Source organism: Anguilla anguilla, chromosome 8, assembly GCF_013347855.1.
Source record: "Anguilla anguilla isolate fAngAng1 chromosome 8, fAngAng1.pri, whole genome shotgun sequence".
Lineage (NCBI taxonomy): Eukaryota > Metazoa > Chordata > Actinopteri > Anguilliformes > Anguillidae > Anguilla > Anguilla anguilla.
The window spans coordinates 45,603,910-45,629,199 of record NC_049208.1 but is presented as its reverse complement, the minus strand read 5'-3'; the positions used below and the strand labels follow the sequence as shown (position 1 = coordinate 45,629,199).

Here is a 25,290-nt window from a genome sequence, read left to right as displayed (position 1 = left end):
GATGATAAAAGATAGGGAAATTACTGCGGTAGAAAACAACGTAATTCGCACACACACATACGTGAGCGCGCACACACACGCAGACACACACACACACAGGCAGACACAAACACACACACGTGCACGCACACACACACTCACAATATTTGACTCTCCTGAGACAGTAAATATTTAAATTATTTAGATGCACGTGTCTTCAATGTATAGTATCTGACTATGAGGGGCGGGGGAACATTTTGGACAGCTGTATCTGGACAAATTAATTGGAGAACTAGGTAAGCCAAGAATTTCAACCTGCAGGAAACCTGACTTATACAACTGCTATCAACGATGTCTCTTAACAGCTGCGTCAAAATGCTCTTTTATTGTTTTTTGTTTTTTTGTTGTTGTTGTTGTTTTGTCAGGTAAAAAATGCGATAACCAATCGTATTTTCACAGCGCACTATCAAAAAAGGCGGCTCTCGAGACTGACAGCCGTTTCGGCTGTATCCCGGTGACATCACTTAACCAACCAGCGTTGTTGGGACTATAGATGGAGCTGTCGAGTGCTAAAAAGGCAGGATCCGACGAAGTCTTGTCACAAAGCGCTGCGCCTTCCAGACGGGAGCCCCAAGTTCTCGTAGTAGAGCGGAAGAGGGCGAGAGCGACAGAGAAGGGAAGACTGAATCCAGGAGCCAGCTGCTGTAGCAATGATATAGTCTAACAGCGACCAGAAAGTGCCAATTCAGCGCGCGGAGTACGGTGCGCGAGCTGGAGGAGGCGCAGACCCATTTGGAGAAAGAAGAAGGAATGAAGCAGAAAGACGACGGGAGAAAACGGAGGTAGTTCGATGAAAGGAAACAGCCTGACGAGGGGTTACAGCTTTTTGCCTAACAAATAATAATAATAATAATAATAATAAATCCCGTCGCATATCGACTAACCTGTAATCACAGCCAACGGGAAAAAACATCAGAAGAAATACGACAAAACCTGGGAGAAACCAGGGGATACAACTGCCACTAGTGCAAACAATCCACACAATGAGGAAAAGCAACTTGGCCAAACGGGTGAGATTTTATAACGTCGCATCTGCACGAATTATTTCGTAATTCTGTCAGCTGTTCGAGGACGAGCGCTTTATTATTTACACCCGCTGATGTAACCAGCACGAGTCGGACGTGATGCTAATATTGACGCTTTACTCTCAATTTGGTGAGATGTATCTTTACGCGGAGCTACTTACAACATGTCATTGCGACACAATATCAAAAGAACGCTTGTCAGCATAAATCTCGCTGTATGCATTTGTGTTGCACGTTGATTATGCCACGTGCCCCTTGCACCAAAGTTTCCCTTTCAAATGTTTGTAGAGGTTTAATAAATCCCTTATGTGTTAGTAGTAGCAGTGCCTTTCAGAATACACCGCCGATTCCAGCAGATTTACGTTTCTAAATGATAGGCAGCGTTCCCGCGATAGGGCCAGCAGCTACAATTCCATCTCAAGCCCCGCCCTAATTAAAATATAATAGTGATCCAAATAGTTTGAACCAGATTGGACGTGGAGCGCACGTGCGTGAGTGTGTGTGGGTGGGTCGCCTGGGTGTCTGCGTGCGCGATGAGTGCGATGCTGTCACAGGATAAATGTCAGGGGCTGAGTTTGCAGCAAGAGTTTTTAGTCTCTGTTCGGTTCCCCCGTGAAGTGCTTTTGAAACGTCTAACATTTTTTTTTTTTTTTTGCTTTTTCTTTTGAAACATGCAGGGCATGCAAGATACCAACCAGCCATCGTCGCAGCCAGATAAAACTGGCTGGATTCGCAAATTCTGCGGTAAAGGGATTTTTAGGGAGATCTGGAAAAACCGTTTCGTTGTGCTGAAAGGGGCCCAACTATACATTTCAGAAAAGGAGGTGAGTTCGCAGAATATCGTTGCTTATCCCTTCTGGAATCAAGAATAAGAGATTTGCGTCTCGTAACTGGTCTGCGCGGTTCCACTCATTATTGTCACTGTGCTAATCGGGATCTAAAATTATAGATATTTTTTCGACTGCTGGGTTTTGTTTGGCATTATATTCATGCATCAGAGTGGATATGTCCTTGAAATGTGAGAGCAAGCAGAAGATATCGTGAAACTCAATTCATTGTCTTTTTCTTGGAAATTAATGAATTCGTGATTCAAAGTTAACATTTTCTAACTTTCTTAACCTACTGCTCTCGCTTCTGATGTCACACAAACAGTGATCCTAGAATGAGAAGTAATATTTTAAAATAAGCAATGCAGAGGTATATTTAAACAGATGGAAAAAAGAAAATGAGGTGTTAATATAAGCACTTATAATTAGAAATTTCTACTGTCAGGAAAAAAGTACAACGGTAATCTGCTCATGATGTACATAAATGTTAATGTTACCAGTATCAAGGAAATAATTAGACCTTGATAGTTATTAAAGCACTTTCTTGTGTTTGACGCTGGAGGCCTAATTATTTACTCTCGATTAGAAAACACAGGTGACCACAGGTCACAGTCGTAAACAAAAACAAAACAGGCACTCTGTACATGCTCTGATAGATTTGCCGCCCTCTAGCGGTCACGGTAACAGTGCAGTACTGCAGTTACTTTGACGTCCACTTCCTGGAGTCACAGAATGTGAAACAGAATGTTGTCTGTGTTGTCACAGAACCAGCTTATGTTTAAAATGACAAAGGAGGCCGCCCTCATGTGTTTGTTCAGCGGATGTCTCTGAATTGTGCTTTCTATCCAAAGTGAAATGGCACCATTCAGTAACTATTCGCCCACGTCCAGACTCACCCCAGGATCATGTGAGCTGTTCTGGAGTGGGGGGCAAGAGGGGTCTATTACAGGGTGCTTAGATGGAGTTTAGACCTCAGGTTTAGACCACAGAACTGCAGTGCAACTGGAACAGCTAATCCTTATCGCGGTTCCAGCTGTAATACAGCACTGTGGTCTGGAGGTTCAAACTCCAGGGGCACCACCAGGGATTTTGGGCCCCATGAAAAGATCTCACTTTGGGCCCGCCACTGCCCCCAAAAATCCTGTGTTCTAATATTTTTTGAGGGTACCTGTAAAGTCAGGGGGCTTGGAATCATCCTACCCCCCCACAGCTCCTGTCATATGTTAGTTTGGGGGACGTGAGAGAGTAAAGTGCAGACCTGTTCACAGCTTGGGCGGGAGTCGCAGATTGGCTTGTGTCGCTACGGCGATGGGGTTTTCAGCGTAGAGAGAGACACATCGCCGCAGTCTGGGGCAGGATCCAGGGGGTCATTACAGAAGGGCAGCCCACAGGACTGAGAGGAGCAATACGCCAAAACCGCCGCCCGAGTACGGGACAGCGCCCCCTAGCTGGGTTTCCCTCGGCTAGCGGACTGCGGGGCTAAAATAAAATGGGTGGCTGGCAGAGGAGAACACTTGCTCACTTTTTGCAGGTTGTTTGATTTGTTTTGATTTATGTCCGCACACCCAACGATGCCTCAGATACACATAAAGCTCTAGTTTTTATTTGAGGGCAACTGGACAAGACAGACGTCTCAGCATAAAGCTTTCTTTGTGTTTGTCTTATCCAGTTGGCCTCAATTACAAATGACAGCTTTATGCATATCTGAGGCATCTTTGGGTGTGCAGAGCCTTTTTTATCACTCTGTTTGGCAAACACAGTACTTTTATGACTGTATTTTTTAAATTTGTGTCCACATTTTAGTTGTATAGCAGATGCGTTTATCCAGAATGACATGCATAACTTAGATTCTTTATACACAGTCCATTTATACAGCTGGGTCTATACTGAAGAGTTCAGGGTACAACTGCACTGCCCCACCAGGGAATCAAACCTGCAAACCCAGTTCCCTACACTGCCTCCCCAAAAGCTCCGTTTTGGCCTCAGTGCATTGGCAGCTGGGGGAGTACTGGTTATACAAAGTAAAATTTCCAGTGTTTATTTAACTAACAGCATACATACAAGTCCAATAGGGACCATATGTACTCTATAAGAGTTGATTCAACACTGAGTATTTTATTTTGTATAACCAGTACTGTATATGTTCCAATTCCAAGTGTGAAACTACTGTCGTAGTCGGGGTCATTATTTTTTCATTATTTCTTTTTTAACCCTCGTGCTAAGCGAACTGTTTTAACCCAAACAGTTTTCAGAACAGTCTGGGAGTTCTGACGGGTAACCGGAAATACAGGCCTCGTGCAGCCGTCCTGCGAAGCCGGGGCTTTAGAGTTCCCCAGTAGGCAATCCTGTCTGAGATTCGGAAAAAAGAAAACAGATTTTTCTCAGCCTTAAGGTTTTTCTCTCAGGGGTCCACAACGGAAAACCTCCTGAGAAATATTCTGTCATGGGTCGATGGGGGGGGGCTTGAGCCATTGGCCTTTTTTGTTTCAGGGTACCTTGCAATTCTGACACTCCGAGACTTGAGGTGGCTGTTTGAACACGGTCTTAATTGATCCCACTTCCTGAAGTGCTTCGCTTTAATCTAACCCCATTGGCTGAGGTGTTTTGCAGTAATAACCCCATTGGCTGAAGTTCTTTGCTTTAATAACCCCACTGGCTGAGGTGTTTTGCTTTAATTACCCCATTGGCTGAAGTGTTTTGCATTAATAACCCCACTGGCTGAAGTTCTTTGCTTTAATAAGCCCATTGGCTGAGGTGTTTTCTTTAATAACCTGGTTCTCAGCTGCATTAATCTGAAACTTACAGTACTTACTGTAAGTTTCAGAATTTGAGGTTTGGTCGATCAGTACTGGGATATCATGTCACACACCTTCATTCAGAAGCACACAGCCTTAGCCTATGCTTACTGTGTTAACTGCACTTAATGTGTTCATGGCTATGAATAATTGTTAATAATAATGAGTGTTGTACCTTATTCTGTTTTGTAGTGGTTCCAATGACATTCGATATGCATTTATTGTACGCCAGTTTGGATAAAAGCGTCTGCAAATAAATGTAATACAGCATAATGAACCTTTTCATGATACCTGGGGCACCTTTGTGTGTGCACGTGCGTGTGTGTGTGTGTGTGTGTGTGTGCGTGCGTGCGTGCTGTGTGTGTGTGTGTGTGTGCGTGTGTGTGTGTGTGTGTGTGTGTGTGCGTGCACGTGCACTACCTGGGCCACCAGGGACTGCTCAACTCACTAGACTTTCCTCTCACACCCACCTCTGACTCAATGCTCGTCACGCACAGACCAGAGTGGTGGGGGCAGGGGGACAGAGAGAGGGACAGAGAGGCTTGTTAGACAGTGATAGAGGGAGAGGGAGTGGGGCAGGCAGAGTGAGAGATGGAGATAGAGACAGGAACCGAGCATTAAAGGAGAGCACGTAAAGCACCCTGTAAATTATGCTCTGTGCCAGAGGGAAGGGGGGCGTCCCGTCGGCCGATCATGCAGAGTCCAGTGAATGTGTTCCCCCCGTCAGTGAAATGTGCCTGATCTTCCCTACAGAACAGCTACATAATAAAAACACTGCATAATGCTGTGAGTAATATAATCTCACTTTTATAACCTTAAAATCTTTTTTTATAATAGTCTTAATAGTATTATTGTGCATTTTATTTATAAATAAGAATGAGGTTGAATGAATGAGATTTTTTTTTGATCCAACTTTAAAAAAAATTAAAATAATGCATATTTATGGAGGAGTCATGGAGACCGCCTGCCCCAAGGGTTGGCCAATGCAGGTCAGCTGACCAGCCGGGCCAATGGGAAAGGTCAGACCCCAGTGGTGACGGTTCTTGACCTCTGACCCTGAGCCGTCTGTCTGGCACATGCACTGCGGGCCTTGGCCCAGCAGAGGTCAAAGGTCAGACGACACTTTGAGCGGGAAAAGCTCTCAGAAGTGTCAGACGCACCACACTAACATGGATCCAGAGCTCTACAGTGGGCTGAAATCCTGGAAACTGGTGGGATTTAGACACGATTGGTTCAGTGAACACACAAAAATATTTTAGGGAAAAATTGGCTCGCACTTTTAGGCATCTATTAAAGTACTATTCTTCTTTTTGTTAGAACCATAATTTATCTCTTTGGCTTGACTCAAATTACACAAAATGTTTTTTTTTGAAGGCTGACTGAAATAATTCACCCATGTGCATTCTCTCTCTCTGTGTTTCTCTCTCACACACAAAAGCACGCATGCGCACGCATGCACACACACACACACACACACGTCTGAAGAAGGAAAAATGGCAGAATCATTTCTATCCAATAATAAGATTTGAATTTTGCTTGTCACGGTGTGAGTGCGGACAGTCCCTCTCTTGGGCAGCCCCCGTTATTGAAGGGTGTGTAACAGCAACCAGCCAAACTTATATTCTTTTAAAATGAATATTTTATATAACCGTGCACATCAGGAGAAACAAACATTTAAAAAAAATCCCCACAGAAAAATGAATAAATGATCTAAAGAACACAGCGTAAGGACAATAATGACTTAAATTTTTAAATGCAGGGGACCAAGACCAGACGGTTTATCCAGTCACATGACAGAAATCAGTCAGCCTCTCAGTGGAGATGTGTTATGATGCATCTGCTGCTTAAATGCTGGATAAGGAGCAAGAGGACTAGGAGCAGAGGTTCTATAGGGAGGAGGAGGAGTGGATTATCAAACCAATTACACTGGGGGAGGATTAGGTGGGCAGCCAGGTCGTAATTTTGTTAGGACGTTGAGGGGAACCATGTGCTCTTTGTGGATTAGCAGGCCTGCGTTACAGTAAGGGGGGAATAAGAAGAAGGAACTGTGGCACGCTTACGGACGTGAACCTGCAGCCTCTTCTCTGTGCACATACTCTGTGAGCAGGGGTGCACGGTGAGCTTCGGCCCGTTCCAGGAACTCGTGCTCATGATTATTTCGGCTGAACTGATCGCTCCGGAGACCTGTAACCCCAGACACGGAAGTAGCTGCTCCTCTTCTTCTCCTGCTGACGCACTGGTACTCTGTGTCGGCGCAGGAAGCCTGCTTTTCCTAAAGTCAAAGGGATTCATCCGGGATTTGTGCGCCCGTTCGAGTCATTTCATCGCTCTTTAGACAAAACTAGAGCTTTGCATGCTGCTAATTTGGTTTTGAGGGTGACTGAGCAGAGAGCTGCGCGGAGCTCCGCCCCCCGTGGAGCAGGGGATTGGTCGTGTTTGACTGGGCCTGTTTGCGTGATGGTTTAGCACCTTTCCCTCCTCACATTCTGTCTCTGGAGATGACTTTCAGAGTCGCTGGGATGGGACCTGACATGACTTTTTCCTGTCAATGTTCTATCATGCTCCATACTTTTCTCGAGTATGAGAGAACACTGTTTTAGTATCCGTTTTATCCATCCATCCATTATCTATACCTGCTTATCCTGGACAGTGTCTCAGGGGTTACTGGAGCCTATCCCACCATGCATTGGGCAAGAGGCGGAAATACACTGGACAGGCCGCCAAGCTGTCTCAGGGCACACACCATTCACCTACACATTCATGCCTCTGGGCAATTTAATTATTAGCCTACCTATTAGCATGCCGTTGGACTGTGGGAGGAAACCGGAGTACCCAGAGGAAACCCACGTGGACACGAGGAGAACATGCAAACTCCACACAGAAAGGCCCAGGCCAGATTCAAACCCAGAACCTTCTTCATGTGAGGCAGCAGTGCTACCCACTGCGTTCCACCCCCTTCTGTATTATGTTTTTTTTAAAAAGAGCATAACAACCTAAGCACAAAGACCATCAGCCTTTCTTAAAGATCCTCCACACAGCTTGTGGCATGATGCTCACGGCAGCGTTGCCATTGGCGACAGAAGAATACTAGTTTGCAGAATAGGAAAAGCAGTGAAAAACATGCATGGAAAGTCATGGGATGAAGCTGGAAAAGACCCGGTTTCCGCCTGCTCCCATGTGCCGGGGGTCACGTCACGCCTGTCCGTGGGCCTGGTCTTCAGGGTCGTCCGCGTCGCGGCCTGATCGCCCCACGCACTCTGGCGTCTGGAGGATACTCTCTCACTTTCGCACGCTCACTCTCCTGACTCCTCCCCCACCCCCCCCTGCTCAGGGGTACAGGAGCCCTTTGTCTTTTCTCTCCAGTGCACCAAAAAAAGCCACAGGTGTGATTTAACCCCCCCCCCCCCCCCGTTTGCAATGCCTCTGTTCCCAGAACATGTGTCTTGGGCGGTGTGGATGTTAGCTGTAGTGTGCAAGTATGCACCACACACACAGACACACACCCAGCCATACAAACACACATAGACACATGCACACACACAGACACACACCCAGCCATACAAACACACATAGACACATGCACACACACAGACACACACCCAGCCATACAAACACACACAGACACACGCACACACACAGACACACACCCAGCCATACAAACACACACAGACACACGCACACACACAGACACACACCCAGCCATACAAACACACACAGACACACGCACACACACAGACACACACCCAGCCATACACACACACAGAGACACACGCACACACACAGACACACACCCAGGCATGCACACACGCTAACACACACACTATCTGTCATGTGATGTTTATATATAGCCACGGATTCTTTTCTTTCAACATTTTAAGTGCTCCTTCGGTACGGATGCACGTTGCCTCAGCTTCCCTGCAATTTTAATGGGCTGAGACAGTGAGTATAAATAAGAGAAGGATCGGGGGACTTGCGTGAGTACTGTACACGTACGAACACATTGCACTGTGAGGAGAAAGACAAGAGCAGCGCCTGTTTTTATTCCGTGACAATAATTTTTTTTAAACAATGTTATTTTGCTGGGATACACGTACATTTTTATCGTTTCCTCACACATCAGCCTTTTACCTTTTAACATGAAACCCACCCTGTGACAGTCCTGCTATCTGGCCAGTTGAGTAGAGTGTGTTTTTGATGCAGTCCCTCAGACGCCCATCTCTCACACTTCTGAGCGTGCGGTACGGGTCCCCCCCAGCCCCCGTGTTTCTGTCAGAGAAGCTCTGCTGGGGTTCCGCGGGGTTGTTCCCGAACCCCAAAACGCCTCCAAGCGTTTAACTCACGCTAATCTGCGCTGGGATTTCCGTACCCCCATTTGGCCCTGTTACAGGCTTACCTAAGGGTGAGCGTACCGCACCTCTCTACCACAGTCAGGACTGAAGAACGACACATTTAGGGATGTGCGTTTTTCCACCCGGACCCCGACACCGGGTCTCAGTCCCGTCCTCAAACGGTTTGCGCGTCGGCGAAAAAACCCAAAAAAACTTGAATGAAACAAGAGTAAAATGGGTATTTTTCCCAGGCTGTGCGTGTGTATTTATTGGCCGATTCGCACGCGCTCAGTTGAGAGCGAGGCTGGTGCAGGGGCGTGAAGCTCCAGGCGTGGGGGAGGACTGCAGCGCTGCTGAAATATTAATGGGACGGGTGGGGGGGCTCGCGGGCGTCCCGACGCGTCTGTGCGCACTCTGCGCTCGTACACTGCGGCGTGCTCGCGTCTGTCCGCGGCGTCGCGCTTCTGGAACCCCGTGAGGAAGGACGGGTCGCCAAGGTTACGGGCTGACGTATCCGTCCCTATCTCTGTCGTTAGTTATTATCGCCCGCCATTTTCTCATGCAACCTCACAAGTGATAAAGTGCTAATAAAACACACATAGAGTGTCGTTTTTAAAAAAAAAACACAGCTCGTTATGTCACTCCCCTGCTGAGGCCACTTCACTGGCTACCGGTCGCCGCCAGGATCAGGCTTATAGTCCTGACCCTCACCTACACTGCCGCCGACAGGATAGCCCCGCCTAACCTATAGGACATGATTCAACCCTACACGCCAGCTCCACCACTCCGCTCTGCTGCAGCAATGCGACTTGTACCCACTGCCATCCGGGTGAATGGCTCTTGCTCGTCCTGACCACGGAGCTTCTCCACCCTAGCTCCCCAGTGGTGGAACTGTTCCTCTACGAACCACTCAGTCCCTGCCCATTTTCCACCGTGGCCTGAAGACGCATCTCTTCAGACTGTACCTGAACTAACTATCACCACTCTGCAGGGTACTCCCAATCTAGGATGACTCTTATAAGTTGTATTACTCTGTCCTGTTCCTCTAGCACTTTCATGTCACACTTGTATCTCCATTCAGCACTTAATATGCCGACTTTAGGATTTAACATGGGTGATGATGCAGAGGAGAGTCTGTGAGAACAGGTAACTCAGGTGTCAGGTGATGTGTGTAAGAGGTGTGGCTGGGGGGGTTGAAGTGCATTATGGGAGATTACTCTGCTGCACTACAGTGGTGTGGGAAATAAGGTGACAGGTGTGCAGCGTGAAATAGTGAAATGAGTGTGAGCTGACAATGCAGGTAAACGTATCCCTGATAGACGACTGAGACCATCAGAGTAGTGTGTGTGTGTCTGTGTGTGAGTGTGTGTGTGCGAGTGTGGGTATATGTGTGTGTGTGTGCGAGTGTGCGAGTGTGTGTGTGTGCGAGTGTGAGTATATGTGTGTGTGTGCGAGTGTGTGTGTGTGTGTATGCGTGTTTGTGTGTGTGTGTGTGTGAGTGTGTGTGTGTATGCGTGTGTGAGTGTGTGAGTGTGTGTGTGTATGCGTGTGTGTATGTGAGTTTGCGTGTGCTTGTGTGTGTGCATGTGTGTGTGTGTGTGTATGCATGTGTGTGTGTATGCGTGTTTGTGTGTGTGTGAGTGTGTGTGTGTATGCGTGTGTGTGTGAGTGTGTGTGTGTGTGTGTGTGTATGCGTGTGTGTATGTGAGTTTGCGTGTGCTTGTGTGTGTGCATGTGTGTGTGTGTGTATGCATGTGTGTGTGTGTATGCGTGTGTGAGTGTGTGTGTGTGTGTGTGTATGTGAGTTTGCGTGTGCTTGTGTGTGTGTATGTGTGTATGCATGAGTGTGTGTGTGTGTGTATGCATGCGTGTGTGTGTCTGTGTGAGTGTGTGTGTGTACAGAGCTGAGGTAAACGCAGCGTGTGCTTCTGCTCGCTCAGGTGAAGGATGAGAAGCGTGTTCAGGAGGTGGTGGATCTCACCGACTACGAGCGCTGCGAGGAGCTGCGGCGAACCAAGAGCCGCAGCAAGAGGAACCACAGCAAGTTCACCCTGCTGCGCGCCCGCCAACCAGGCAACACCGTGAGTCTCCCAATCCGCCCGGCAACCGGGTCCCATTGGACACTGCCATCAGGGTCATACTGTATCTCCCTATATGGCTCAGTCAGTCAATCAGCCAATCAATCAGTCTGTCACATTATTATTATTATTAGTAGTGGTATTATTCTCCTTATTATTATTGTTGTTTATTAATAATAATTTGATAGGAAGGATACACATTCAAATTGTGTAATACACATAAAAGACTGTATGTAACGATATTCCAATGCATTATACCCTGCCATTTGTAGCTAACCTGCAATTCTTCCATCAGCTTTTAACGGTTAGCCCGGCTGCTGTTATTGCAGGCGTAGCTGCTTATGACTAAGACCAGTAGAGAAGTGTGGGGAGGAAGCGTGTGTTACGGGTGCGGTGCTAAACGCTGGTGCGGTCTGCTGAGGGAGGGAAATCTGGGCTGTTAGCGTAAGGAAAGCGACCGGCGCACGGGAAGCCAAGTGTGAAATGTCCTCCGACGGGCAAACAAATGTAAACTCTGAAGTGCAAATCCGCCCTGTCTGCTGGGGGGGGAGGGAGGAGCAGGCAGCCGTGGGGGTGTTGGGTGTCGCTGGGTGACCGTCCCAGGTCGTCCTGATGAAGCGTGAATGTCACCTGTCGGCCCTCTCCCAGGTGATCGCGTCTGATTGGTCTGATCGGGTTTATGTGTTCACACTTTTCCCTCTGATTGGTCAGATCGGGTTTATGTGTTCATACCGTGGTGTCTGATTTGTCAGATCGGGTTTATGTGTTCACACCGTGGCATCTGATTGGTCAGATCAGGTTTATGTGTTGACACCGTGGTGTCTGATTGGTCAGATCAGGTTTATGTGTTCACACTTTTCCCTCTGATTGGTCAGATCAGGTTTATGTGTTCAGACCGTGGCGTCTGATTGGTCTGATCGGGTTTATGTGTTCATACCGTGGCATCTGATTGGCCAGATCAGGTTTATGTGTTCACACCGTGGTGTCTGATTGGTCAGATCGGGTTTACGTGTTCACACCGTGGTGTCTGATTGGTCAGATCAGGTTTTTGTGTTTGCACCGTGGTGTCTGATTGGCCAGATCAGGTTTTTGTGTTTGCACCGTGGTGTCTGATTGGTCAGATCAGGTTTTTGTGTTCGCACCGTGGTGTCTGATTGGTCAGATCAGGCTTATCAGTGTACCATGGGCCAAAGGGGTGCAGTCTGCCTGAACATTCTCACTCCCTCATTCTCTTACACACAAACTGACCAACAACTGCAAACCTATGTCATAACTGGAGAGAAACGTCTTCTTGCACACATACACACAGGCAAACAAGTACAGGCACACACACACACACTCTGCTCGATCCCTAACAGTCCGTTTTGAGAGGGGAGCCCATTGGCTATCACCTCCCATGGGTCAAGTTTGCCACCACTAAGCCTTTTATGAAATGGCTTTGCCAGTCAGCCCAGTTAGGTGCTTCGCCGTTTGTCTGGCACGTTTGGGCAGCATGCTGTGCATGGCACTCAGTAAGAATTGCGTGTTTTTTTTAGAACAGTAGAGGTGTGACACGCATGCAGTTAGCGAACGAAAACGACTCTAACAGGAAAGTTGTTTCCTTTTTTTGTCGGTGCTTATCATATCTATCCGCGTCTGCTATTTTGATCAGTCTCAATCAATTGATGTTCTTTTTCCAGAATGGGGAAGGTCAGCATGTTCTTCCTTTTTTATTGTCAGATTATTTTCGGTGAGTCATCATCACAAAAAAAAAAAAGCCTGCAGGTGCACTTGAGTCACGAGCAGCGCAGGCGTGAGAGGTCTAGAGCTCAGCACAGTTTGCACATCGGAGGAAGTTCTGGAGGTTTCCGTAGAGCCTGTGTGCGGTGAATCCAGGGGTGAATCCAGGGGTGAATCCAGGGGGTGAATCCAGGGGGCTCACACGGCTGGTCGTGGTGAATCCAGGGGGTGAATCCAGGGGTGAATCCAAGGGGCTCACACGACCGGTCGTGGTGAATCCAGGGGGTGAATCCAGGGGGCTCACACAGCTGGTTGTGGTGAATCTTCTGAGCATAACTTAATCTACCGAAACACGCTGTTGGGTTCGCGATAAAAAAAGTGTTATTATTTCTTCTTATCTGCTGGGACACGGCACGGAGTTTGTGTTGGCTTTTGAGGGAGGTGTGACTGTTTAGCATGGAGGGGGCGATGGATTTTTTGGGGGGGAGAAAATCCATAACTTCAGAGGAGCCGTAAATCAGAGCGGTTTGCTAGAGTCCACGGCGGGCGAAAGATCCACTGCTCTTCCTGGAAAAAGAGAGGACAGACACCCTCCCTAATCATCCCCCTCTCTCTCTTCTTCTGGCCCTCTTTCCATCCCTCTTTTGTTCCCTCTCTCTTCCTCCCACCTCCAGTTAAATTAAAATTATATTTCAGTTTATTAACAAAATTACACATAATACAACCAATTTCATATCAGCACAGAAGAAACGACAGTTAATAAACACACAAACCGGAAATCGAATCGACTGTGTCAAATTGAAATAGTTCTCATTAATGTAGTGATGACAGGCACACTTACGATGAGGGAGTTTCTCTCCTCATGGCTGTAAATTAGACGGTAAACGTGCATCACCATGGACACACGGTGCCCTCCCTCTCCTAGGAGAACTGGGGGTTTTCTCTCAATCTCTACAGGGTAGAAATTTGGAGCTTTGGGGCATTTTCCAAACTGAAGTGCAGCTCTGATTCAGCTGCTCATTCATGCCTCTTTGGGTTTACTGCTCAGCCTTTGTACTTTGGCTGAATGAGGCCAGGTTGTGTGTCGGCTGCTCTCATTGGCCAAATTGGGCCAGGTCTGCCTGTGTCAGCCGCTCTCATTGGCCAAACTGGGCCAGGTCTGCCTGTGTCAGCCGCTCTCATTGGCCAAACTGGGCCAGGTCTGCCTGTGTCAGCCACTCTTATTCGTCAAACTGGGCCAGGTCTGCATGTGTCACCCACTTTCATTGGCCATCGGTGTCTGCAACTCTAATCAATGCTACCTGTTTGCCCAAACATAGAATTAATCCCAACGTTCAATCAAAAGTTCTCCTAAGCTTAAAAGAAATTAAGTCACCAAAAACAATCACCAAAACAAACTTTCCAGATTGAATTTTGGGGAAGAAAAAAAACTAAAGCTTCAGTTTGGAGTTGAGGACAATGCTGACTGAGTGCAGGCCTAACTGTTTCTGCCTCCTCATGGATTCATTGATTTGTCCCTTAATTGGCTGGAACAAACAGCCCTGGAACTGAGAGTTTGGTACAAACTGTTCTTCTCTCTCCCATTGAACCTCTACCCTTAATTCATTATTTGCAACCAAAAGCCTTCAGTTTGAGCCCCCCGTTTTTCTATCAGGACCTCCTGCAGTTTAAGGATTGGGGTGAGGGTGGGGGCGGGGCTGATATTCCTCTCTACATTCAGGACAGCTGAGACATCTTCCACCACAGTCTGAAATCAAACCTGTTTACACTGTGTCCTGGCTCAACAAACCCTAAACTTGAGTACTTATTACAGGCTTACTACCCCCTAGCTATGCGAAATTCAGCACCATACCCTCAAACCTCATTGCTAATTAAAACACTACATCCGCTGTTTTCCTTCTTCAAACCTTCTATGGCGCTTCATTTTGTAGGTTATATGTACTATTGGCTTGGGTACTGATGGGTTACAGTCACCCTTTTGCCTAAACCTTTGTGCAGGTACGTTTTTAATTTGTCCTGGATAGAAGTGTCGACTAAATGTACACTGATGTCCCCATAAAAGTTAAGTAATACTTGTATTGACCCCGTGGGGTAATTAGTCCTCTGTATTTGACCCATCCTAGTTGGGCAGCCAGAGGGCAGCGCCCGAGGACCAACTCCAGTTCTGAGGCCAGTGCCTTGGTCAAGGGCAATGGCAGGAGTATGCCAGCCTAACCTGACACACGTGTCTTTTGGTGATGAGGTTTGCTCTCCAGAGACCAGAGCGTGCATTGAGTTGTCCTGAACTTTGACCTGTGCATAAACACTGCAGTGTTGTTTTTATTCTCTGCAAGTGCTGTTTGGCAACTTAATTTGCTTTGATTGCCAAACTCTTCAAACCGGGTTTGGTAAGGAGGAGCTCTTGGTATGTAAACGCAAGTGAAAGTCAACAACGTGCGCTTTATTGAACCCAGGCCCCGTTGCACTCTGGGTCCACCGACTCAGTGTCACACAAACCCCACCCACCTGATCGCGCCAGCGACTGGAACACCACTGCGCTGTCCCGTCCCACTGCAAAAACGTGCTTTACACGTTGTATCCAGGGGTGTCCAATCTAGCCCAAAAAGGGCCGGTGTGGGTGCAGGTTTATGTTAAATCGACATCTGATTCTACTCATCAAGGTCTTGATTGAAGACAATGATTAGTTAAATAGTTGAATCTGGTGTTGTAGTGCTGGGCTAAAACAAAAACCTGCACCCACACTGGCCCTTTTTGGGCTAGATTGGACACCCCTGCTTTACTGAGACTACGTAGGAAAATGTCCTATAAATCTGCTTCATGGGTGGAGAAATAAGGAACAAACCTTTAAAGCTGCATTCAAAGAGGGATATTTGCCTGAGAACATCAGGGCTGGAGCTTTGCACCACCCCCCACCTTTCCGTGTCAGACAGCCAAACCCTGCCAAGGGAGTGCGATTATGACCTCACAATCATGAATATGCAATCTTCCCATTGGTGGGTTGTATCGTTTTGTGCCACTGGACTTAAAATGACGTCATGCCCATTGTGCTGCGTTTCCTTTTTTAAGCTAATTAAGGCAATGGTGTTCATTATTGGCCTTGGAGAGCAACAGGTCTCTACTGTTTCTTTTCCCCATAAAATCAGCAACCAGTGCAGACCCGAGGAACCAGGTGAGGCGAGTCAGGTGCGTGATCGACGGCTTTCACAGACCACACTGCGGCTCGCCAAGGATGAGGGCGATCACCGCTGAAGAAAGAAATGATGAATGTTTCAAAATGGCTGCCAACAGCAAACTGCACTTGTTGTGACTGCTGTGGTTAGGACAACTGTTGTGCTGACATCTCTGTCTCCTCCTCTGTTTTCCTATCTCTTCTTTCTCTTCCTCTTTTTCTGTTTTTTCCCCACTCTGCCTCTCCCTTTTTCCCAGGTCCCAAATCTGGTGTTCCTGGCCGTCAGTCCGGAGGAGAAGGAGTCCTGGATTAACGTCCTGAACGCGACCATAACGCGGGCCAAGAACCACGTCCTGGATGAAGTACGGCCCCTTACATTATCATCATCATCATCATCCCTCTCTCCCTCTCTCTCTCTCTCTGTCTCCCTCTCTCTCCCTCTCTTTCTCTCTCTGTCTCCCTTTCTCTCTCTCTCTCTCTCTGTCCCTCTCTCGTTTCCCCATTGATCACTCCACACCTTCCTCTCCCTGTTGCTTTCTCTGCTCACTGCAATTCAAATTCAAATGAAAAAAACTTTATTTGCAGAACGACAAGGTAACTTGCGTCACTAAAGCAGTAAAGGGGACAAGACAAGAAAAGATTAAACTAACACCCCTCCACCATAAAATTAAAAAATAAAAGTAATGCGCCCTCTCCCCTCCCATGCACAGTTACTCACCCGTCCATAGAAAGCCGAATTCAAACAGAACCTTTCTCTCTTTTTCCCTGTTTCCCTCCACTTCTTAATTTCAGTCCCAGGAACTACTTTACCAGGAACTAAAAGGTTCCTTCAGTCAATGGTTGTCTGCGTTTCCACCGGGGTCTAAAGTACCGCGAAGATTAGGCAAATTAGCCCACTGACGTATGAAAAAGCGACGTTGTCGTCGGTCCATCTGTCATATGATTTCTTCTGTAACCCCATACTACCACCAAAGTAGCCTACATTATTTTCTAATAACCGGGACAGCCCGGAGGGGTTTATTCCACTTATATACAACGGGTTACCAACAATGACTATATATGGTTACTTTTGTATTTATTGATTTTCATATATCCTCTCAAACACATTCATTATGTTTTTATGCGAACATTCGCTTTCATGTCTTGACATCCGAAGCGACAGAATGCATTCACATTTATATGTATAACTGGCAACAACCGCAGAAAACATGCACACGTTGTAAACAATTTGCTGTTTGATTACTTTCTCGTCGTCAATTCCATATAGGCTAATCGCAAAATGACAAGAATAGAACGAAAACTCGGACTTGCGTGAAAATGTAAATTAGTAGTGGTACAGCCACCGTTTGCTTTCCTTCGAAGTTACTGCTAGCCGAGCAGCGAAGTGTGCCCTCCAGATGCGAACCATGCACCATAAATTAATCCATAGTCTCCTGGTCTTTTCGTGGAATTGAAAAATGGCAGTAAAATTGAGTAAAATTATGGCAGTCTGAAAAAGCTAAAGGGAAGATTACTAGAATTAACCTGTTATTTTACCTGGACAAAAAGTGCGGAAGGTGATTTCCAGTTTGCTTGTACTGTATCACCAATGTTAATTACGCAGAACTACCGCATACCTCACATCTGTATCAAACGTTTTGAGTCAGTTACAACGGGCTAACAAAGAAAATCCGGAAGAAAATATTCAGCAACCGAATTAATCCGTTTGAATGTTTTAGTACGTAATATGCTGTCCCAGCACGAATGCTTAGCATTTTATAAAACGAATACTAAAGCAAGAAAAGAGTCTCTCTCTGGCAGCCCACACACTGAGTTCTTCTACTCCAGTCTAAGAGCTGCTAAGATGTGATGTGGTCCACCAGCCACCCCGCTGTGTCCTGAACAGAAACACTGACCCAGGGTCTGTCTGTGACTCAGGGTTCGCCTCTGACTCAGAGTCTGTCTGTTGCAAATGCAAAAAAAAAAAAAGATTAGATTTTCTATTCACTTCCGCCCCCTTGGTAACCTGTGGGGCGTGCTGAATTTCTGTTGCTGCTCGGCTCTTGAACGATTGAATAAGAGCGACTGAATATGCAGCTGACTCACTTTGCCTGAATTAGTTTTGAAAAGGACAAATGATACCACTGCTTTAGATACCAGCGACATGACTCAACATCTTCATGAAAGTTACTGACAGACCAGTGCAGATTATTAACAGTTTTAAAAAGAAATGCCTTTCCTTCTCATCAATATTCAGAACAAAATTCTTTTCTTTCCCCTCCAATTTCATCAGTACGTTTAGAATTTCTGGTTCTGGGCTCCTGAGTTTCCTGTCACTGGAACCCATCCCATGGAGAGTAGCCTGTTCTGGAACAAAGGGTTAAACTGTTTTTAGGTTTATGTCATTAGCCAGCCTGGTATCTTTCTCTCTCTCCCCCCCCTCTCCCTACTAACCTCTCTCTCCCACCTCTCTCTCTCCCATCTCTGTTTCTCTTTCTCTCGTTCTTTCACACTCTCTCTCTGTCTCTCATCTCTCAATTCAGTTCATTTTGCCTTATTGGGATGACAAAACCCTACATTTTGTATTGCCAAAAACCATTGAAAACATACATCCAACACTGAACAAGACTAGAAACAAATGAGCAGTGACCACCCTGTTCTTACTTTCTCTTGATATTAATTTTAACTAATTAATTTTTTCTCCATCTTTCTCCCTTCCTCCCTGTCTGTGGCTTTCCATCTCTCCAGGTCACTGTGGAAAAAGCAAGCCCCCTCTCCCACCCCACGCGTGACCGGGCCAAAATCCCCCACGCCCGTCGCCTGCCCACCCGGGGGCACCTCCTGACCGTGGTACGTGTCATCGGATTCACGTGACGCCTTTCAGTAACAAAACATTCTCTGCGGAACACCAGGCTAGTTCTAGTGCTGCATTCTTTTCTTTGAAACCCTGTCACCCACCCATTCATTCCATCTCCAGAACTTCTCAGGCGGATTCTATGGTGACCTCGTCCCCAACCCCAAGCAATCTGACTGGTTCTGGCCAAGGTTCAATCGGCATTATGTTGCGGGTCAACGGGTTGAGTTGGTCTGAATCACCGCCTCAAATTTGAACCCCGCCCACACAAGGTCACGATTCACCGAAAGGAACTGTAAATAAATATGCTCACTGGCTCATCTCCCTGGGTGAGACTTACCGAACAGCATTGCATGGTTTGGCTCTTGGTACTGTGAGGTTATGATTCTGACAGCTGGAACTAGCTGCGAATAGACATTAGCCAGTCTGTCTTGTGACATGTGACATGTCCTCTGACATGTCTCTTGCTGATGCTCTGATTGGCTAATATTTGGGTGGGTGCATTCCCCGCATTTTTCAGGGCTTTTTCATTCATTCGATAATGAGGCGTCGGTGACATAACGGACGACCCTGGATGGAGCGATGCGGAGTGTGAGAGTGTGTGAGAGTACGGGTTATCTGTGTTACAGCCACGTGTCGTACAGGTTTCCAAAATAGACCCGTTATCTGCTGACTGCGGGTTCAAATCCTTCTTACACTGGGGTTGAGGAACTAAGACAAATTTAAGCCAAAGAGAGTGACAGAGAGAGAGAGTACATGAAAGAATGAAAGGTTATTAAATTAAGTGGACTCGTTTTAAGTGTATAACAGCTAACATTGGTGGGAGTTGTTCCGAGTATGGTCGTATGAAGAGGGATGTGAACGCGCTTTGGTGTTAACAAAGATCCTGGATACGGACCTTATGAACGGAAGTGGACGAAGCGTTTGAGCATCAGCTGCAGGACGGTCGCTGGTGCTAAGACATGCATAGAGACAAGTATAGTGTAAAGGCCGGGATGGTCTCTGAGAAACCTGGTATACGCTCTGACCAGGGCGGAGAGGAGGGTGGCTGTGTGGGGTTTGGGGTGTGGCTGTGATCGGTGCTTATATTGTGATTTTGCATGGGGTGGCGGGACTTCCCTTTGTCATGGCGACACATCCTCCAGGGTGTGTGCCTTAATTATCCCGTGGTTCCACTCAACACCTGGAATCTTGTGGAATTCCTACTGCAGTTACCAGGTGGAATATCGAATAATGATTGGGTCGCGATTTGACTGTAAATTACTGCTTGATTGTCCTCCATCCATAGCCACACTGTCTTTAACTGTAAGTTTTTCTATTTTCACTCGTCATTTCTGTGTTTCATGGCTTTTTATGGGGGTTATTAAGAATTTTTGTAAGAAATATGTGATCCTGTTTGAAAAGAAAAAGGAAAACTTAAATGATCAATTTTATTGGTTTGATTTGGTAGTTGTTAGGTGTCTGATTGGTTGATTTATGGGTTGATTGATTGGTTGAATGACTGTGATTGGTTACTTAATTAACTGATTGATTGACTTAATAGTTATTTGGTTGACTGATAGGATGGTTGGTTGGGTTATTGATTGATTGATTGGTTAGTTGGTTAACTGATTGATTGGCTTAATAGTTATTTGGTTGACTGATGGTTGGTTGGATGACTGGCTAAGTGGTTATTTGGTGTTCATTAGTTATTTAGCTGATTGATGAGATGGTTGATTGATTGGTTCATTTAAAAAAACACACCCTCTGCCTGTAGGCATCCACCTCCACATCGGACGGCATGTTGACCCTCGACTTCATCCAGGAAGAGGGCAGGTCCACGCCAGAGGCACGGGACGCCTGCGAAACGGCCTTCAAGGTCACCAAGGCCTCGGACGCAGACACCACAGATCCCTTCCTGTCGCCGTGGCTACAGCCGCCGTCTGGGCGGAAGAGGGCGAAGTCGGGGAGCCTGCCGCGCCGGAGCGAGGCGTCTCCGGACTGGCTTCGGCCCGAGGGGCAGTGCCGCACCCCTCAGCCTGGCAGGAGGCCGGCCGCCCCGGAGAAGAGCCGCTGCGTCTCCATGGAGATCCTCACCCGCTCGGACTCGAGCGCGGCCAGGAGGCTCGGCCCCGCCCCTTCGGCCGCCGCGGCCCCGCCCCCGCTGCAGGATCTCATCTCCCGGAAACTGGAGAGGACTCAGGAGCTGCTGGAGGGGGTGCGGTCACTGGGCTGCGGGGGGGGTGGGGGTGGAGATTCTGACTCAGGGGGCGTTGCCCAGGGAGGTGGGGAGGCAGAGCAGCTGCTGAAGGAGGCGGTGTCCGCCTGGGGGGAGGCGCGGGAGGTGCTGGAGGAGGTGAAGGAGCTGCAGGTACTGTTCCGGAAACTGGACTTGGGTCCATCCTCCTCCTCCTCGCCGTCCCACATGATTGAGAGCTGAGGAGTCCCCAGTCGCTACAGGAATATGCCGTATGATGCAGTCGTGGGGGAAATCAAAGAGTAAGACCAATCAGTGTGCCCCCATTAAAAAAATGGCGGTTTCACGCTTGTGGAAATACGTCTGGTTTTCCTCTTTACCACTCTTTGTTTTTTTTTCTACCCCCCTGTAAGTCCCTCTTCATGGCCTCTGAGGTTTCTGTTTCCCTCTTGCGCCTCCCAGCAGAGCACCACTGAACTCTGGGACTGTGATTTGGGGGGGGAGCAAGACTGATCCGTGGGGGAAGGAAGCAGGGAATGGACTGAAGATGCTGTCGGGACAACGGGGCTTTCCTGGCTGGTCCCAGAAAAACTTGAAATGTGAATGTTCCCCTTTTTCAGGTTTTTCTAGCACACTGGGGAGATTCCAGAACTTTCCGGAGTCACTGTACTCCCATTGGTTGGAGCCAGTGGGGGGACAGTCGCGGTGTCATCCTGCAGGGTACCCCTGAGAGGTAGCAGAGAGCAACACCACGTTGCTCAGCGAGGCTACGTTACTGTATGCTTCCACGAGCTGGATTTTAGCTCAGATTTCTCTCCGTTTCTCTCTTCTTCTTCTTTAGTCCCTACTGCAGTCAGCCTGTGAATTTAACACTTTTTTGCTTAATTAGTTGGTCAGAATGAAAATCACTGATGTTGATTAAAAAAAATAAAAACGAGATGGATGACATGCATCAGTGTCTTTTATTTTCGGTCTGAGGAGAAGCCACCCGTGATGGCGGGTGCACAGAGGTGCCGAAACTTTACGGCAATGTGTGGAAAAGAAGACGCAACAACGGTGTCCCGCGTGGAGAGAGAGAGCGCATGACCCAAGTCTCTCAGTCAGGAAACACACCCAGCAGCACTTCATAGGCCTTTTACTTTTCAGCCTTCCACACCTGTCTCGACAAGACACAGTCACCTTCCAAACGTTCCTTACCCTAACCCAGTCACCTTTCAAAATCCATAATGCAGCCCAATCACATTCTAAAATTCCTAGTGCCTTCCCATGTTCCGAATGCCCCAGCACAACACAGCCTCTACACCCTGGCAGAAGACAGATTTAAGTGCTGTGAAGATAACTGAAGGTGTTGGAATTTTGTTCTTGCCTGAACACCATGTTTGGCTGGTTTACAGTGGCTCCATTGTAGGAGTTTTAGCTTTTCAGAACATACCAATAAATACTGCCTCACTGTCACTGACAAGCACAAACAGTGATGTCACCATAAGCCCCTTGTGATGTCATCCACAAACGGAAGGGTGCCCCTCGCCCGGTCTATTATGTGTGTGTGTTAGTGGTGGCACATTGGTAATTGGTGTCCTCTTTGAAATATGACAGAACAACACAGTGCACCTCCCCCCCCCCAACACATTCCACATGGTTAAAGTGTTTGGATCGCATGTTCGGCAGAAAACTGTCAGACTCTGAAAGGTGTGAGATTGTATAATGAAGTGCTCCTAAAAAGCTCTCCTGTGGAGACTGCTTTGTCTGCACATCGGCACCACTGAATCACAGTTGAAGGAACGTGTGAAAATCAGCTCGCATTGCCTCTATAACAGAAGACTGCATCGAGCAAACTCCCTCGCTATTTTTATATCCAGCTGTCAAGTCCAAGCTGAGAAATAGCACAGATAATCCTGCACCGGTCTCTCACAGATCAATGGTTGCTTTGTAAACGGCATACAATTAACACAAAGGGTTACTCATTTGTCCAGGGTCTCTGATTACAGTTTGAAATCAAGTTTAATTTCTCAGGAAGAACTAAATGTTCAACGCGTATGAATTTCAGTACATACAGTGTTCTAGTAGGAGTGTCTGAGTACGCGCTAAATAGAGGAACCTTAAAAAGGAAGAACAATTACTACGGCCAACAAAATACTTCCAAGTTGAACACTATTCTGAGAACACAGCACTCAAGTGTCCTCTGAATCAGCTATGTGTGCCAGAATAACAAAGGTACATCGTACCTAACATTTCTTTAATCCTATATAGTGTAGGATCACGAATAGTCAGGTCCATAAATATTTGGACATTGACAAAGTTATTGTTATTTTAGCTGTCTACCACAGCATATTGGAGTTGAAATTAAATAATGAATATGAGCTCAAAGTGCAGACCTTCAGATTTAATTTTAAGGTATTTACATCCAAATCAGGTGAACGGTGTAGGAATTACAGCACTTTTTCTATGTGGTCCCCCCCTTTTTTAAGGGACCAAAGGTAATTGGACAATTGGCTGCTCAGCTGTTCCATGGCCAGGTGTGTGTTATTCCCTCATTATTTTATTTACAAGTAAGCAGATAAAAGGTCTAGAATTGATTTCAAGTGCGGCAATTGCATTTGTAATCTGTTGCTGTTAACTCTCCAAAGAGCTGTCACTGTCGGTGAAGCAAGCCATCATTAGGCTGAAAATAACAAAAACCTCATCAGAGAGATAGCAAAAACATTAGGTGTAGCCAAATGAACTATTTGGTACATACTTAAAAAGAAAGAACGCACTGGTGAGCTCAGGAACAGCAAAACGCCCAGAAGACCACGGAAAACAACTGTGGTGGATGACAGAAGAATACTTTCCCCGGTGAAGAAAAACCCCTTCACAACAGTTGGCCAGATCAAGAACACCCTCCAGGAGGTAGGCGTATCTGTGTCAAAGTCAACAATTAAGAGAAGACTTTACCAGAGTAAATACAGAGGTTTTACCACAAGATGTAAACCATTGGTAAGCCTCAAAAACAGGAAGGCCAGATTAGAGTTTGTCTAAAAAAGCCTGTACAGTTCTGGAACATCCTATGGACAGATGAGACAAAGGTCAACTTGTACCAGAATGATGGGAAGAGAAGGGTATGGAGAAGGGAAGGAACTGCTCATTATCCAAAGCATACCACCTCATCTGTGAAGCAAGGTGAAGGTAGTGTTATGGCATGGGCATGTGTTGCTGCCACTGGAACTGGTTGTATTTATTGATGATGTGACTGCTGACAAAAGCAACAGGAAGTGTATTCTGAAGTGTATAGGGCTATATTACATGCTCAGATTCAGCCAAATGCTTCAAAACTCATTGGACGGTGCTTCACAGTGCAGATGGACAATGACCCGAAGCATACTGCGAAAGCAACCCAAGACTTTTTTAAGGCAAAGAAGTGGAATGTTCTGCAATGACCAAGTCAATCACCTGACCTGAAACCAATTGAGCATGCATTTCACTTTCTGAAGGCAAAACTGAAGGCAAACGCCCCAAGAACAAGCAGGAACTGAAGACAGCTGCAGTAGAGGCCTGGCAGAGCATCACCAGGGAAGAAACCCAGCGTCTGGTGATGTCTATGCGTCGCAGACAAGACTTCAGGCAGTCATTGACTGCAAAGGATTTGCAACCAAGTATTAAAAATTACAATTCAATTTATGATCATGTTAGTTTGTCCAATTACTTTTGAGCCCCTAAAATGGGGGGGTATAAAAATGGTTGTAATTCCTACATTGTTCATACAATATTTTTGACAAAACCCTTAAATTAAAGCTGAAAGTCTATACTTAAATCATATCAATCAATCAAATTTTATTTATATAGAGTATTTTACAACATTTGTCACAATACACTTTACAGACAACCCTAGCCTAAACCCCCACAGGAGCAAGCCTAAGGCAACAGTGGCAAGGAAAAACTCCCTGTGGCAGATGGGGAGAAACCTTGGAAGGAACCAGGCTCAAGGTGGAAACCCTCAGATGATGGGTGGGGCCGGGGGGAACAGCAGGTGGCGGGGAACAGCAGGTGGCGGCAGATGTGGGCAGGGTGGAGGCAATGACGAGGGAGGGGCTGGACCGGACTGCAGAGGTGGGGGAGACCAGACGACTCTCGAAGCACTCTCGAGGGTTGGGGCAAGAGCCCCACTGGCAGCGTGGGGAAGAGGGTGGAAACGGCAAGTAGGGAATTTGCAATATTATCTTGATTATTTCATTTCAAATCCATTGTGATGGCGTAAATTATGAAAATTGTATCACTGTCCAAATACTTATGGACCTGACTGTATGTGATTACAATGGGCCTCA

At 46.8% G+C, this 25,290-nt stretch overlaps 1 protein-coding gene across 1 annotated transcript; it reads left to right on the top strand.

The window, feature by feature from the left end:
- The first annotated feature begins 438 nt into the window (after window positions 1-438).
- Window positions 439-21,937, top strand: plekho1a (pleckstrin homology domain containing, family O member 1a). Its single transcript, XM_035430128.1, has 6 exons — window positions 439-1,049; window positions 1,742-1,888; window positions 10,955-11,095; window positions 16,238-16,342; window positions 18,708-18,809; window positions 20,570-21,937. The coding sequence occupies exons 1-6, from the start codon at window positions 1,023-1,025 to the stop codon at window positions 21,230-21,232; spliced, it is 1,185 nt and encodes a 394-aa protein (XP_035286019.1). The 5' UTR covers window positions 439-1,022; the 3' UTR covers window positions 21,233-21,937.
- Window positions 21,938-25,290: the final 3,353 nt, after the last annotated feature.

Excerpts from the sequence above, each read along its gene's own strand:
- plekho1a (XM_035430128.1), top strand. The coding sequence starts at position 1,023 with ATGAGGAAAAGCAACTTGGCCAAACGG. Across the intron at positions 16,343-18,707 it reads AGAACCACGTCCTGGATGAA|GTCACTGTGGAAAAAGCAAG; the intron begins GTACGGCCCCTT and ends CCATCTCTCCAG. Across the intron at positions 18,810-20,569 it reads GGGGGCACCTCCTGACCGTG|GCATCCACCTCCACATCGGA; the intron begins GTACGTGTCATC and ends CTCTGCCTGTAG.